Here is a 17,653-nt window from a genome sequence, read left to right on the forward strand (position 1 = left end):
GGACCAGTCCTGTCTCCAACTGATTCCCTCATGAGCTTTCTCCTTCTAGAGCACTCTTAAAAAAATGTTTTTACAGTGAGTTTGTGTCTCTTTTGATCTGTCTTAACACTTTACAACTAACTCACTAGTGATTATGCTTCTTCCACTTTCCAAAAGTCACCCTTTTAGCTTACATAGCCTTTTCTAATTCACTCTTTGACTCTGTCAACAGTCACTTTGTCTTTCTTTGATCTTTTCTAATGTATGAAATACATCCAGTTTTAGCTTTCAATATATTTGTACGTATCTAAACAGTGGCACATTAGTTAAAGCTACAGCCTCGGCACCCTGGGGTTGTGGATTGAAGCCTACGCTGCTCCTTGTGACCCTGGACAAGTCACTTAACCCCCCATTGCCCCAGGTACATAAGATTGTGAGCCCGCTGGGACAGACAGGGAAAAATGCTTGAGCACCTGAATAAATTTATGTAAAGTGTTCCGAGTTCCCCTGGGAAAATGGTATAGAAAACTGAATAAATAAATACCTCTTCTTAATTAAATTCTACAGCAGTAATTCCTTAGCAACAGCAGCAGATGAATCCAGAGACCAGTGGAATAGCCCACATCTACCAGCAGGCGGAGATAGAGAAACTGATTAACAGGTGGTCCTATTGGCTGGCACGCCTCCTGCATCTCCAGTATGCTCTATCTCCCAGCAGGTGATGGTCGCTATTCGACTAGCTCTTGGATTCTGGCTGTGACTGGAAACTTATTTATCCTGTTGAGGTTTTCTCTTCAGTGAGACAGGGGTGTCCGGCTGAACGGTGCCGGCTTTAGGGGTTACACCCCCAGGTCCCTGCCTCACCCTCCCTCCGATGATAGAGGGTTTGACTGAGTTCCTGCTTTTCTTCCTTCCCTTAATTTTATAAAAAAAAAAAAAAAAGGGACTTCAAAGTTTCTAAAATGGCATTTCTGTTCTCATAGTGCGGAGCAACCGGCTTTTGCCAGCATCTACCAGCACTTACAAGGCCTGACCACAGTTTGCGAGTACACAACTTTTGGTTTGCGAGTGCTTCAGTCACAGGTGTGTGTTTGTTAGGGACATTTTGGTATCCTGTGTGGTGATATTTTTATTTGGCACGCTGTGGCTTTTGAGCTATCGCGGTTGTGTAGCTGTGTCCAGGTGCTGGTATCCTCCTAGCTCTTTTTGGAATGGGACTTAACAGTTGCTCGGGGCCTTCCGGGTGTGAGTTTATGCTAGCGGTTGAAGTGGCGAGGCTGTTGCTGTGCGCCAGAGGCATGCACTTTTGCTTTGACGCTGGTGGCTGCACCTCTAAGTTAGCGAAAGCATGGCGTCGGAGAAACTAGGCCTTTCCCGCTCGCAGAAGATGAGCACGCTGCTTCGCGCCTGTTGCGGCTTTCACATTGGCACTGAGGGAACTGAAGTCATGCACGAGCGTGTTTTCTTCTACTTACCATGCAGCTCCGCCGTGGTTATGTTTTGTTATGGAAATGGTTAAGCGCCGGGTTTATAATTGTCAAACAGTTGAGGGACTCGGATTTTCGCGCTTGGGATCCTCCGTTGTCGGCAGCACCACAGCGGGTCAGCTGTTTTTTCCCCAGGCTGATCTGAGCGGGTGCCACAGCCTTCCTGTTGCATTTCCCGTATGAGAATAGAGCACGCTAGCGATCCTCCGTTATCAGCAGCGCTGCAACGTGTAGGTTTTCATTTCACAAGGCCTCTCTTTTGTTTGAGTTCCACGCGTTGGAGGTTGTGCCGCCCCATTTTGCTTTGATGCAGCACTTGGGAGCTTGGTGAGTGTTTATTTCATGCGCTTCTCGTAACTTGGGGGTCATGCTTCTTAGGCCTGAGAGCGTATTGGAGGGAGAGTTCAGTTTATGCTCCACTGACCAGTTCCGCTTTTCTCTGCACAGGGTGGCCAGAAGGTATATTGCTGCAGGTTGTGGTTAACAGCTAGAGATTACCCGGTACTTGGTGCGGGTTTCTCTTGCTTTCTCTCAGGATCTCCCTAAAGAGAGCATATACATACTTGAATGTTTTCTTTTCGGCTCTCTGTGCAGTGCTTTGTGTGTGTGGTAGCGTTATAGAAATAATTTCCGGTTCTGGTATTGTGATAATCTATTGGGGCACAGTTTGGGAGCACGGTGGTGTTTCTCTTTTTTGTATGGGCAGGGCTGTCTTTATTTCTGAGGCAGCGGAGCCTCTATAGTGCACAGCCTGTCGCACGAGATTTTACCACCGCCAATTTTTTCATGGCAGGTGCTAGACAGCATTGGCAGACAGTGTTCTACAGCTACTTCTGGCCTGGGTAAGTCACTTACTTCTATAAGCCCGACTCCTTGTCTGCCCCAGTTAATGAAACCATACGTGTTTCGCTCACGTTGCATGGAGTTAGTACTGTTTTCATGGTTCCAGTATGCGCCTCTTTCCATGGCGCACCTTGATTTTTCTTAGGAGAGTTTCTTTCTTCTTACAGATGCTATAGTACTCCTCCTGCTGTTCCCTGACCTTCTGCACTTCGTTCTGAGGGGATCTTGACTTCTTCCAATGGCTCTTCAGGCTTTCTCTTGAGGGGGAAGATGCTATATTGTCAGGTCAGGGGGCTGTGAACTTTTTTTCAGGATGCTTGCAACTTTGCATCCTCCTCGGGTTTCTGGTTCGTTCTTGGAGTTTCTATGTTTTGTGTTTCCCTTTTAAGTGTTGCTGGTTCTTAGGGCAGTTCTTGTAGTTCCTCAGGACTTAAGGGAAGTTGTTCCACTTACTGCATAGCGCCCAAGACGGGGGCATTGGGCAGACTGGGGCTGGATCCCATTTGCTGAATGGTTTCTCAGGGTTACACATTTCTGCAGAAAAACTGGGAGACTTATTTACATTTTCACTGTGGACTCCGAATCGGCACTTGGTTTGCTTGCCTCTCTTGGAGCAGCACTTTTGGTTTTGTCACATGCCTTTTCGCCTACCCCAGGCTTCACGGACATTTTAGAAAATGAGAGCAGTGGCACTACCAGGCAATTCACCTACTTTCTTCTTGACTGGCTTCTTGATTTGGACAGCGTCCAGTGGGGCCATTTGTCTGCCATTTGTCTTCGAATTTGCACGGGTCTCTTTTCTCCTGTATTATAGGTATATCGGGAAGCTGTTTTTCTTCATATAGGAGAGAAATGGGTTTCTTCCCTGAGACTAGGGCGATGGATCACAGTCTCAGGTTTGCATTCTTCTTCGGTCGCCTTGTCCAAGAGTATGGGATCCATGTTGCTGACTCCACTGCGAACTTTGGCTTGCTTTCCCATTGTAACGCTACAGCGGTCGCTTTTGTTCCGGTGGTTCCCGGTATCTCAGGGCTCCCATTATTTGGTAGGCTCCTCAAGCATTGCTCTGTATGCTTTGGTGGCTCAGCATGATTTCTCTTTTCAAAGGCATGCCATGGTCTTTGCTGGACTGGCTCCTGGTCACCAAACATCCCGGGCTGGCGGGTTGTGGGGCTCGGTGTCTTCCATCCTGAGATCCACGAGTCTGATCTTAAGGGGCGACTCAGTGCTTGTTCATTCTTCTATTCTGGAGCATGGTCAGGCTACCATTTCTGGAGCTTCAGACCATTCTTCCGGTATGGCACTGAAGGTCTTTTCAGTCAGTATTATGATGGTGGTATTTCTCTATATCCTGGGCGGTAGATGATGTACTCAATTGGCGAGTAACATCATGGTTCTACTTCAATGGGTGGACCCTCTTCTTCCTCTTCGGTTGGCAGATAATTTTACAGGTCAGGAAAAGAGTTTGGATTGACTTTCTCTCCGCAAAATCTGAGCATGGCCCGTTTATTGTATGTGATGGTGTACAGCGCTGTGTACGCTCTAGACAGTGTAAGGGTTAGTAATAGTGAAATCTGCGACATCCTGGATATTGTGAATTTTGGCTCAGGCGTTCCAGCTCTTTGTATGGAAGTGAGATCTCCTGGAACTAGACCTCATGGCCTCGTCTCGAAATTTTCAGCTTCCTAGCTTCTTCGGCGGACACAGGGAGTGGGAGTCAGAGGGGGTTGCAGTGTGGCGTCTTTCTCGCCTCTGGTTTCTGTTTTTTCAGTGTTTTCCCCTGGCTGATGCTGACTTGGATTGGCCATCTCCCGCTCGCTTCAGGGCGCAGTATTTGGAGAATCTCTGGTTTGGCTGCGCCATCCTTGCTATGCGCATCTAATGATTCTTTCGACCGCCGGACTATTGAGTTTCATGGTTTCTCCGGATTTACTCCCCTAGGGTCCGTTCAACATGGATATTCGTACTACTTTGGTAGTACGGCCTAGCTTTTGAAAGTCTTGGCTAACGTGTAAGGGTTATGCGATGCAGGTTGTTTCTTCTCTTATCCAGGCGATACAGACGTCTTCAACTGTGGCTTCTACTTCCTTTTGGAGGTTTTTCCTTTCTTGGGTACTTAACAGTTGCACCCTTCCAGGGTTCTTTTTTGGCACAAGTGTATTGTCAAGGGCTTGGCGTTCAGTTCCCTTCAGCTTCAAGGGCCATTCTTAGCTTGTTACAAGGGCGAGGTATCTTGCTCTTCGCTTCCTTCTCAGCTTCATGTAGTTCAGTTCCTAAACGGAGTACGGTATGTTCATACACCTCTTGGAAAGCCCTGTCCGGTACTTCGCAGTTTACCGAAGGCTTCATTTCATCCTTTTCTTTGAGACGCTAAAGGGCTGTGCCGTTGAACACGGGGTTTCTTGTGAACATGGCTTCAGCTCGGCGGTTTTCTGAGTTGCAGGCCTTGTTCTGCAGGGCTTCCTATTTCTGATTTACAGAATCTGGGGGGGGGGGGGGTGTCAGTTCGGACGGCACCTCCATTTCTTTCTAAAGAGGTGTCATCCTTTCTTTTATGCCGCTCTCACTTTTCCTTCCTTCTTCCTGGGAGGAGAAATGGGAAGACATGCTTTTATTCACTGCATTTTTTACAAGTGCGTGGCATTCTCCGCGAGCTAGGTTTCTAGCGACTTGTGGTTGCTTAGATCCATTGATCACTACCCTCTGTCGCCTTCCACTCAACCAGTTCCTGACCCAGCCCGTCACTTTGGGACCCATCCTGAGGGGAGCCACTGTGAGTCCTATGAAACTGTGCTGCAAGATGAGGATAGTAGCACAGACAGGTCCTAAAGGAAAACTGGGCTGGGGAGATTTACCTTCCAAGAGGACAGTGATCCTAAGCAAAAAAAGTAGCAGAGTGATTCAGGAAGAAGAAACTGAGAGTCTCTAGTAAATCTGTGTTAAAACTTGAAGTCTGTAGCCTAAAGATCACCTCAGCAAATCTGAAAGAGCTTCAGCTATTGCCAAGAGGAACTGACAAAAACTGCAGCTTCCGACTGTCCAAAATTGATGGACATCACTCCTAAATGACTCATGACTGTATTTGCTGCATAAGGGCCTTCAAGTATTGAATAAGGGGTGTGAAGATTTTAGAGAGATATGAAGCCATCCCTAGGCAGATTGATCCATTTAACCCAGTATTCTGTTGTCCCAATTATCTGGCAGAACCCCAAAGAACAGCAGGATTCCAGATTCCTGGATTCCAGGATTCTAGATTCCCAGATTCCTGGAATCAGATTCCTTGCTACCTATTCCAGGGCAAGCAGTGGCTTCCTCCATGTCTGTCTTAAGAGCAGGCTATATACTTTTCCTCCAGGAACTTGACCAAACCTTTTTTTTTAAACTGAGATACACTAGCCACATTTATACTCGAGTATTAATGATACTCAAGTATGTACGTGTGTATGATCATTCTGGGAGGGATGGTGTTGGGGTGATTGATATGGCTTAATTGATCAGAATCTTGCAGGTGGGATAGGTAAATAAAGGCCTGAAGAGTAATTGAAGGAGGATAGTGCAAGGCTGAAGGTCTTTCTGGGTCCTTCTGGGTTGGGTGCGGGACTCATCATTTCTAGAGTAAATCTTGCAACACCTTGAGTACTGGCTCACTATCCCATGCTACTCAGGTCCTAGAGTAAATCCTGAAACCCCTCACGCTGTCTCGAGTGCTAACAATGACCCCTCAGTCTGTGGTGCCTGGGGACAGATCATTGCATGTGACCCATTGAGGCAGTGGTGTCCTCTTCTACTTACACACCTACCCTTGTTCTCTATGTGTTTCCCCCTCCCCAACAACCCTGTGTGATCTCTTGGGTGGGTGTGTGCCCATGCGAATTCCTGAACTAATTTAATGCCCACCCATTCTATGTTTGGGGCTCACACTATGCCAGGTGAAACCATAAATACTGAGCTTGCCATGTGCGCCCAGGACTCTAGTTTGGGGTTGCCATATTTGCCAATAGAAAAACCCAGACACATTGCCATTCCCTGTTCTGCCTCCAGCGCGTCTCTTTTTTTTTTTTCCTGACCTCCAGCATGCGCAAATGTGTCACACTTCATCTGCGCATAGTTGTTGAAGGCCCTCCAGATGCGGCCGGAGCTTGGGGCTTTCCAAAACCCAGACAAACGTCCGGGTTTTGGAAAGTCTGCCCGGGAACTCGGTCCCCTAAAAAGAGGACATCTGGTAACCCTACTCTAGTCCTGCAGGTACTGCAAAAACAGCCCACTCCTTATCCCTCCCACTTCCCTCTGCGTGGACTCTGGGAAGCACCGTGGCCGGAGGCCAGCGCAGCTTGGTTTCTGACCTGGCGAATGAGCATGCGGCAGGAGTTCTTGTGCGTTGCGAAGAACGAGTTTAGGCGTAGGTGTTCTTCGGAAGTCAGGGCCATTAGAAGGGTTACTTAAGCTGATATGCCAATCATTTGTGATCATACTCGATTCACGCAAACGACGGTGGTGATAGTTAGCCAGTGGAGGGAGGATGGGAGGCGTATGTATTTCTGGTGTTTGTGTGTGTGTTCAAGGATATGGAGTTTGTGTGCATTTAGGACTGGATTTATTAATTTGATATAGTGCAATGAAAACCACTTGATATATTATGAGTTTGGAGGGGTTGTAGTGGGTGCGTGCGTGTGTGTTCAGGGCTTTTCTTCCAGTACATATTTCGCTGCCTCTGAACCTTTAAAGGTCACTGTTAATATCGCTGGCAGAGCCGAGTCTGAAATGTTAATCTCTTCCATCCTCCCCCAGCCCTGCACATCATCTTTCTGCAGATGAGAACACACAAGCTTGTGATCTGAAGGGGGGAGAGAGACCAACAAACAACCCCCCCCTCCTTGGTGGAATCTTAAATTGTAGAATCAATCTGTGGATTAGTCGCCAGAAAACAAAGCAGCTTTCTCCTTCAGCAAGGCAGCTGCCCCCCCCCCCCCCACCCCCTCAGCACCACAGGAGGAGCAGGTGGCAGAAAGTAAAACCCTTTGCTACCCCCCAGCAGGTTGCAGGTGTGTTAGAGGAGGAGACAACCCCTCGGGTGCCCCCTCCCCAGGTGCAGGCGAGTATCGAGGGGTTGGGTTACCAGCACAGCTCTCCCGGGCCTCCTGGGTCATTTTGTTTCACTTTCTTCCCATCACTCGCTGCGCGTCCTTTCCTCTTATGTAGTTCAGTATTGGATGAACTACGAGTTCCTACATTTTGTGGCTTGTCGCTGAGTTTACGGACTTAAAATAAGGCTTCTAACTTTAGGCCGGTCGTTGACACCCAAGTCTACGAACCTGAAATCGAGTGCCGAGCACCCACCTCATCCCCCTGATCAGGCCCTGCCTATGTTCTAAGAACCTAAATTTAGGACAATTTTTCAAGGGGGTAGAAGCTTAAACTGGCTCCTTCAAAATAACATAACATTATACTTATAGACCACATTACCAAAAGATTATAAACATTAAACATAATCGTCTCTTTGAATGAGTCAGCTAGTCAGGTATTTGGAAAAAAGATAGGTTTTTAGCTGTTTTCTAAAATGTCTGTAAGAAACAGCTGGGAGCAACAATGATGGCAATTCTTTTTCATGAGAAGCTGCCTGAGATGCTAAAGAGTGATTTAGGAATTTCTTGCTTTTACAGAAGGGAAATTGAACAGAGCATGATGAGACCCGAGGCCTTAAGTTAAGGGCTGAGTTTACTAGGAGTTTGAATTTAGCAGTCCAAATAATGAGTGGATAAAGAGCAGAATTGGAAGAAAAAGGTTAAAAATTTAGCATCAGGTCCCAGGGACACTAGGGCACTTCCTTCAAGATCCTAAATCTAGTCAAAGAAAAAGTCAGTTTAAAATTAGCAACACAGGGGCTGATAATCCTAATAACTTGGCCAAGGAGTTACATCGCAGGGAGCAGGATGGCAAGGGATATTCAGTGCACTTAACCAGATGGTGCAAAGCAATACAGTACATCACTTATATCCCTGCAAACTCCCTTAAATGGATCAAAGCAGGTTATAAATAATAGAGAAGAAATTGCGTGGATGTCCATAGGCGGTTCCCAAAAAGGCCTTAATCGGCCTTTGCTGGGAGGTCTGGGTGGAGCCAGGAGATACCCAGATACTGGTCCTACTCGGTGCTGGCGCTTGCATGGCTGACAGGCAAATAAGACTCTACCTGTTAGCTATGCAGGTATATCAAGGAATATCAGCCAAAGACCCGGATGTTCAGTCCCTGCTCCAGCACTGAGCATCTCAGTTTTATTTAGCTGGAGGCAATCAGTGTTTAAAGCGGCTGAATTGAGGTGAATTTTCAATTAGTAAGGAGATTGTAATAGGCATCTGATTGGTGCATAAGTTGAGACCAGATTTTAAAGGAAAAGTGGATGCATACGTTTTTAGAAACAAAGGCGGATAACGCCCAAAAGCCCTAACTCAGGGCTGCCCAAGTCCAGTCCTTAAGATCTACTGGCAGGCCAAGTTTTCTGGATATCCACAATGAATATGCATGAGAGAGATTTGCCTACACAGCCTTCTTGGGATGCAAATCTCTCTCATGCATATTCATTGTGGATATCCTGAAAACCTGGCCTGCCAGTAGATCTCGAGGACCGGACTTGGGCAGCCCTGCAACTAGTCTGCCTAACCATGCTATCTCCCTTAGAGGTCCAACGTACTTGTCCCACGCTTTCTTGAATTTAATAGACTTTCCTTCTCCATTACCTCCACGGGGAGGTTGTTCCAAGCATTCACCACCCTTTCTGTGAAAAAGTATTTCCTAAGGTTACTTCTGAATCTATCCCCTTTCACCTTCAGCCTATGCCCCCTCATTCCAGAACTTCCTCATTCACGTAGACATATTGAGATCTTTGTCCCTCTCTGTACACCTTATGATGAAGACCACCAACCATTTTAGTAGCCTTCATCTGGAGCGATTCCATCCTGCATATCTTTTTGAAGGTGTGGTCTCTAGAATTGTATACAGGCACAATATTCTAAATACCCAACCAAACAACAAGCACACTCTTAATTTTCTTGGCTATTTTGTGAATACTGAAAGGCAACTTGCACAAAAGCTCAACCCCCACCCAAGCTGTGCTTGGACCAAACTGCCTGACTCCATCTCTGGCAATGTTCAAATCTAGACTCAAAGCCCACTTCTTTGACGCTCCTTTCAAGTCCAAACTCCAACCCACCTGCTAAGCACCAATATCTATCTTATCATTCCCTCTAATTCCCCCACCTGAGTAAGGTGTATTGATGCACCTTTTTGTCCAGTTTGTCTCGACTAGATTGTAAGCTCTCTTGCACAGGGACTGTCTCCTGTGTTTTGATATGCAGCACAGAAATGATTAGTAGTAGTGACTCTGGGCAGTTTATAATGAGCCATTTCTACACACAAATGGATTTAAAAACTGCTCCTTTGCACCTTAAACTTGTGTGCCCAAGTTCAGGAGCTCAGCTGCGTTAATGTTGGCCTTAGGAATCGAGGTGCTGAGTTCAGGAAGATTTTTTTTAAAAGACAGATTTGGATTCCCTGCAGCTTTCACATCCTGGACTTTTTTTCTCCCACTTTGTGGGCACTGGAAGACCAGGAAAACAGTTGGGCGAGTCGGAGCTGTCTTTGAAGAAAGAAGCTTCATTGTGCTTCTTTAATACATGGATAATCTTGGGGTTTAGCCCCCAACAAAAGCTAGAAAAGCAACGGAGGTTGGTCCGTTTGCAGTGGCAGGAACTTGTAAGAGCAATGAGAGGCCAGGAAGGTGGACCATACACACAGCAAGCGGCATTTCCAGGTTGAAGATTGTACATTTTGCTACGCTGCCAATCCATAAATACCATCATAGTGGTTTACAATAAAATAAAATCAGAAATAAAGAGAGCTATTTTACAATTGTTGTAAAAGAATAGGTTAAGAATAAAATCTGTCTTAAAAGCACCTAATGATCAGAATTCATGGATCACATTTTTTTTTTTAAAAGCAGCTTTATAATTGTCACTTGAATTTTTGATACAATGATTGGAGTTTTAGTTCAAGTGGCAAATTGTTTGAAAGTGTGGCTCCTAGAACATTGAAAATTGAAGAGCGAGCGCAGATCTGGTGACAGCTGGCATCGGGGTGGGGGGGGGGGGAAGGACGGACGAAAGGTCCATCTTGCGCATATGCCCTGGAAGTCTCCTGCAGTATTTGAATTGTCCTAAAAACATGGGTAGACACCCTGCTCTGATGCAAAGGGATAGAGAAGAGAATGACAAGGGAATAAATGTGTCCCTGTCCCCGCGGGAACTCAATTTCCCCGTCCCTTTCCTTCCCCATTCCTGTAAGATTTACAGATGAGGACAGCTTGCATGGATGGGACAGGAAAAGAACTCTCAGGGACAGGGACATTCTCTAAAAAGGGAGACTAGATTCGCCAACAGTTTAGAGGCGAAACCATCCAAATTGTTGTAGAAAGTTGTACAGTGCCCAGGTTTCTAGCAGGGTCTGAGAGAAAGTACATTTTGCTCTTTATAAACAGCAGAGAGTCCCTTGTCACCAGTGAGGAGGCAGAACACTGCATCTGCTTTTGCCTGTCATAATCCTATTCCTAACCCTATGTTCTCTTTCTCTTGTAGCCACCTCCAACGGCACGTTTGAAGGGCTGGAGAACAGAGAAGGTGGCGTCTGCCACTCACGCTCTATGAAAATCATCATGAAGGTGGGGCAAGGTAAGTTGCATCACCAGGCGAGGAGCTGGTAGGAAACTCCCCACTCAGGGGCTGGATATTGTTCTCGGAGACTGGGGGAATTTACTTGAGACGTTCAGTGGTTTTAAGTAATATCATTCCAGATCAATTCAGTCTGGTTTACTGCTTTCCAGAGAGATTGGTCAGGGATGACAATTTGTAATGGTCCCCCAGTCTGCACAAAAAGATCCTATAAATTACACGGGTTTGCATATTTCCCTCTGAAATTACCCCACTGATAAAGACCTAGAAATATAATGAAAACAGATAAAGCCCATAAGGCCTATCTAGTCTGCCTAACCATGCCTTGCCTTCTCCTATCTCCTCCTCTGCCTTAAGCATCCAGCATATTTGTCCCAAGCTTTCTTAAATTCCGCTATACTTTTTGCATCCTCCACTGGGAGGCTGTTTCCATGAAAATTTATTTTATAAAGTTACTTCTGAATCTGTCCTCTTTCACCTTCATCCTATGCCCCCTCATTCCAGAGCATCCTCTGAATTGAAAGAGACTCACCTCATGTGCATTTTATGCCAGGCAGGTATTTAAACGTCTCTGTCATTTTCCTACTGGCCATAGCATCCTTCTAGTTTTCGTTGTCACCTTTTCGACCAATTAGCAGTTGATAGAGTTGAGTACTGGAAATCTTATTTTTTACTGCTTTTATGCTTGGCAGGTTTGGTGGCTGGTTTCACACTTTCACACCCCAGTTCATGAAATCTGTGGTGTCTGGTGGTGGGGGGGGGGGCTTCAGTTAAACAGTAACATCAGAGTATGTGAGGGATGGGTGATAAGGTGGTAGCGAGGGTAGGACATACCTGGGGCACTAGTTCCCTCCCGCCCTGTTCCTCTTTTTCACTGTTCACCAGTGCAAACAGCATCTCTAACCTGCTGCCACAACCGCCTTGGCTCCGCGACCAGGAAGCGACTTCTGAGGAAGAGCTGAGGTTGGCGATGCCGCTCACGTCAGTGAAGAACCACTACGCCACAAAGTGCTGGAGGCTTGGAGGTTTCTAGCAGAATCAGCATCACCATACCATGGAGATTGAGCCATCTCGCTGACCTTTTGATAGTTTAGCCTGTTAAATGTTGGGGGAAGTGTCTCTTCATCCCTGAATACCATTTCATTGAGTGGCTCTTCATTTGCCATTGTGGCTGAGAAACCCCTCAGCCCCCTCCTTTGTTAACACCGGGGGGGGGGGGGGGGGGGGAAGGACATCTTTGAAAAGGATCACCTGGCTTCATCTCCCTGGTTGAAAGTTTGTCTTCTTCAGAGCGACGTTTGCAGCACATAAGCCTCTTGCCAGAATTTAATGATGCATTTCCAGGGCTCCACTCAGTGGAGAGGAAGCTGCGCCCTGATTGGTTGCCTGCAGGGATCACGTGTAAAGTCTACGGGCTCTTTGTGTGCGAGGACCTTGTAAGGAAGCCTTTCAGAGAGAGATGATGCAGGGGTACAAGGTGCAAAAGCAAGAATTCAGCCCCTTTGTGTACAGACCTCGAGCAGAGACCTCTTATCTTGTATCTGGAATACTTGGGGTGGGGGGAGGGTGAACTTAAGCCAGGAATAGCTGATACCCTGTATTACATCTTTCTGATGTCCCCCCACCAATCCTAAAACACACATTAACCCTTTCAGGACCAAGGGACATATTTGTCCCATAACTTTAAAATCCTATAAATTTTGATTGGGATAGTCTACAGTTCTAAATTTGATATGTACGGATTCCATATGATACTGCCTTTATGTAAACAAACTGGTTCCGACATTCATTCATTAGCGTCGTTGCTAGATTGACGAGAAGATTCACTTGCCACACTGTCCATAAGCCAGAAGTGTGATTTTTTTAAAATAAAAATAATGATATTTCACAAAAAAAATCAATTTTTTGGCATCTGCAAGCCCTTTTTACCATAAAAATGTCGTCAAAACCACAAAAATTGGCCTACGATCCTTATGGTCCTGAAAGGGTTAAAGTCAAGATTGCAGTCCTGATAGAAAAAGGGTTGATTAGCCAGCAGTTGAGGCAGAAAACAGAAAAACAGCTATACTGAGAACCCAGACCAAGGGTCCATCTAGCCAAGTCTCCTGCTTCTAATGGTGGCCAATCCAGGTCACAAGAATCTGGCAGAAACCCAGAGAGTAGCAACAGTCTATGCGACTGATCCAGGGCAAGCAGCGGCTTCCCCCATGTCTATCTCAATGGTAGACTATGGACTTTTTTCCCATAGCGTGTTATTGAGATAGTGTCTGTTCCAAACGCTTAAGCATCCAATGTTTCCTTGAGAGAGGATAATGCCTGCGATGCTGTTCAACTCCTCGCAACAAGGCCTTGCCCTGCATTGGGTCTTTGGTGATGCCAGTGGCAAAATCAGTTATCAGTTTAGCGCTGCGTTCGGCTGTGTTGACAAACTGGTCAGTGGTATGGAAGTTTGGCTCTTCAGACCACCTGTCCGCTGGCTTTGCCACATCACAAGGAGAGCCGAGGTTGGAGATGCTGCTTGTGTCGGTGAAGAGTTAGAGAAGAGGGCGGGGATTGCTACCACCCCAGGCGCCTCCTAACCTCAGTACACCACTGCTGTCTCCTTTTCACCCCTTTTTAAATGACTTTTTAATGTACTTTTGTATTGTAAACCACCCAGATATATACAAAATCTTGAGTGGAGTAGAACGGGTACAAGTGGATCGATTTTTCACAAAGACTAGGGGACACTCGATGAAGTTACAGGGAAATACTTTTAAAACCAGTAGGAGGAAAATTTTTTTTCACTCAGAATAGTTAAGCTCTGGAACGCATTGCCAGAGGTTGTGGTGAGAGCAGATAGCGTAGCTGATTTTAAGAAAGGTTTGGAGAAGTTCCTGGAGGAAAAGTCCATAGTCAGTTATTGAGAAAGACATGGAGGATCGGTTGCATGGACTGTTGCTTCTCCTTGGGTTTTGGCCATGTACTAGGGACCTGGATTGGCCATCATGAAAACGGGCAACTGGGCTTGATGGACCATTGGTCTGACCCAGTAAGACTATTCTTAGGTTCTTAATGATTGACAATATATAAAATAAAAAATCCTCCCCCAATCCTCTGTCAAGCTGGACCCTAACAGTAATACCACTTATAACCAGAACATAAGCAATGCCTCTGCCGGGTCAGACCTGAGGTCCATCGTGCCCAGCAGTCCGCTCACGCGGCGGCCCAACAGGTCCAGGACCTGTGCAGTAATCCTCTATCTATACCCCTCTATCCCTTTCTTCAGCAGGAAATTGTCCAATCCTTTCTTAAACCCCAGTACCGTACTCTGCCCTATTACGCCCTCTGGAAGCGCATTCCAGGTGTCCACCACCCGCTGAGTAAAGAAAAACTTCCTAGCATTTGTTTTGAATCTATCCCCTTCCAATTTTTCCGAATGCCCTCTTGTTCTTTTATGTTTTGAAAATTTGAAGAATCTATCTCTCTCTACTTTCTCTATGCCCTTCATGATCTTGTAGGTCTCTATCATGTCTCCTCTGAGTCTCCGCTTTTCCAGGGAGAAGAGCTCCAGCCTCTCCAATCTTTCAGTGTATGAAAGGTTTTCCATGCCCTTAATCATTCGTGTCGCTCTCCTCTGGTTGTGTGTACAATTTTGCAAGTAGCCGAAGCAACCTGGGACCAGTCCTGCACCCTACTAGAGACCCTTGTTGTCCCTTTTTTTTTTTTGGGGGGGGGGGGCGTGTCATGTTTCATGTCTGAAAAGCTCAAAGTTGAACCTAGAGTTTGAGTGAATACAGGGGTTGCACATTTTTTTAACTTGGGGCTGATTTTCTGCTACTACAAAAGCCCCAAATTTTGGTCTCAGTCCATGGCAGTAGGAGAGGATATTCCAAAGAGAGGGATCATATAGGGAGGGAACCCTGGCCCTTAAGATTGATAAGCTCCAACCTTAAGGAACTCAATACCATCAACACTGCGGCAAGAACCTAATTGCTCTAAATTCTTTAAAGATGCGTACAAGATCGAGACCTTCAATTTCTCCACATGCCCTTTTCTTTTTTCTACCCCCATCACTTTTTTTTATTTTTATAAACGATGTATTCCAACCAGTTTCCCTTTTGTATCTAGTTTGGTTTGGTATATGATTTGTTAAACTTTTTTTTTATTATTATGTATGTAATACCCCTTACTTTTAATTTTTAACAACGTATGATGTAGAGCAGTATATCAAGTATTAAGTAGGGCATTCGCAGACTGCAGAGCCATTACTGACCACGGGGACCCTCGCCACCCATTTCATTTGCACAATGTGGGCCCAGGATTGTAGGTTCATTATACAAGAGGATATGTTCTTAGACAGGTCTGTGAGGTTCGAATCAGCCTCGAGGAGGACAAGGATGTCGTCTGCATAAGTGTAAATTGTTTCAAGGGGGGATAGGAAGGACCAGAAAAACAAATGGAGATCTGGGACATGATTTGCCATTCCCTTCTTGATAAAATAGCCCCTATTTCAATACGCATTATCTCTTCCAAAAAACAAAAAAAATCTGTGGTTTAATTCATCACTACTTCTCCTCAAGCGCCAACTACGATCTTTGGAACGGAAATGGCGAGCAAATCCCACTCCATCGAACCTCAATAAGTATAATGTTCACTCAAAATACTACAAACAATCAATAAATCAGGAAAAGAAAAACTACCATAAAAAATGTATCTCAAAAGCAAAGAACTCATCGACCTTATTTTCCATTCTAAAAAAAGTTGACACAATTCAAGCAGAAACAAATTATTACAAGTGATTCTTCTCCCACAGCCCAAATCCTAGCAAACTTTTTTCAAGATAAAATTCAATCCATAAGGAACTCAATAAAAATATATCACATACTATTCATCTTTCGGACGAGAATAGTACAAATTAGAGAATGACACGGTGGCTGTTACCCTCGGCTAGCTGCAGGTACCCCGCTGAAATGGTATGGGGGGGGGGAAGTGCTCACTGCGGGCATGGAGACAAGGCCATCCACCGCCCCATGGAGTGGTGAATGGCCTTGTCCCCGCAGTTAAGGGAGTCAACGCGCAGGGTCACAGAATGTGCGCGGCCCCCTCTTTCCTACCTACCAGCCGAATCTATCACCCTCCCCCTTACCTTCGTGGTGCGTTGCTTTCCAAAGTAACTTGCTCAAGCCAGCCGAGCCTGCCTGCAGTCGCGTGTGTTTGTGGGCGGAAGCTTCTCCTCTGACGCAACAACAAAGAAAGCACTCGGGACTACTCCAACTATAGGCCAATCTCAAATCTCCCATTCCTTTCAAAATTAACCGACTTCTTTGACAAAACTCAAGTCTTTCACCCTAACCAAACCGGTTTTTGCAAAAATCATTCCACAGAACACACATTACTAGGTCTAACCACATCTGTACAATACTTCCTGGATCAGCACAAATCAGTTATTTTTGTTTCATTAGATCTTTCAGCCGCCTTCGACACCATAGTCCACCGACTATTACTTCAAAGACTTGCCGCAGTCGGAATCTCTGAGCAAATCCTTAACTGGTTCTTCTCCTATTTCTCAAATCGCACTTCTGTGGTCTCCTTCAATAGCTCCACATCCACAGTTTTTCAAAATAACTTTGGCATTCCACAAGGATCTATACTATCCCCTCTGCTCTTTAATGTCTACCTGGCTCCTCTATTGACACTGTGTCAGTCTTATCGGTCTTACCGCTTTTGCTTACGCAGATTATATTCAGATCATCCATCCCATTGACGCGTCCAATCCCAATGACATTAATCTCGTTAACTCAAAATTAAACAAGATCAGCCAATGGCTCTGTGAAAATATGCTCTCTTAGCATTTCCAAAACCAATTGCCTTCTCTTTCCATGGAAATAAAATATTCACTTTACTTTTCATATTTCCATTAACGGCTCATCGATTAACTCCGTTAGCTCAGTTAAATTCCTAGGTGTAATAATAGACAGTAAATTGTCCTACCGTCTTCAGATTAGTGCAATAGTTAAGAACTGTTTTATCAAACTCAAAATGATCAGATCTCAAGCAAACATTCTTGATTCTCAGTCCCTTAACATCCTAATTCATTCTCTTATTATAAGCAAGCTTGATTACTGTAATTCATTGTACAAAGGGATCCGTCTACAATTAATACAAAACATCGCCATAAAAATTATTATGAATAAGAAGAAATTTGATGTTACCCCCCTGTTAAAGAACTTGCATTGGTTACCCATTCCACATCGAACAACATATAAAATTGATCTGCTTTCCTTCAAAACCCAAAACACCAACGAACCTGCCTTCATTCATAAGCTCCTCATCCCTCATAATCCTTCAAGAATCTTAAGATCAGCATCTCAACACCTTCTTCACATACCATCTTTAAAAATGATTAGTAGTCATAGGGCTACTTCATTTGCAATCACAGCCCCTTCTATCTGAAATTCTTTACCTCCATACATTAGGGCCGAACAAAATTTAGATAAATTTAAGGGAAACCTTAAATGCTTCCTTTTTAAAGACGCATTTGAATGCTAAATGACCTCAGGGTCCGTCCTTGCTGATAACTGAATTGATCCCTCTTCATCATCTCTCTATCAAGTCTTTCTTAATAATAATCAGTTTATATAC

General features: G+C 45.2%; 1 protein-coding gene across 1 annotated transcript in view; it reads left to right on the forward strand.

The window, feature by feature from the left end:
- EFNB1 (ephrin B1) overlaps positions 1-17,653 on the forward strand; it is a 93,797-nt gene that overhangs the window by 62,568 nt on the left and 13,576 nt on the right. The window contains exon 3 of the mRNA XM_033945042.1: positions 10,937-11,029. Within this exon, the coding sequence (XP_033800933.1) occupies positions 10,937-11,029 (93 nt within the window). The remainder of the gene's footprint in view (positions 1-10,936; positions 11,030-17,653) is intronic.

This window comes from Geotrypetes seraphini, chromosome 5 (assembly GCF_902459505.1).
Source record: "Geotrypetes seraphini chromosome 5, aGeoSer1.1, whole genome shotgun sequence".
Lineage (NCBI taxonomy): Eukaryota > Metazoa > Chordata > Amphibia > Gymnophiona > Dermophiidae > Geotrypetes > Geotrypetes seraphini.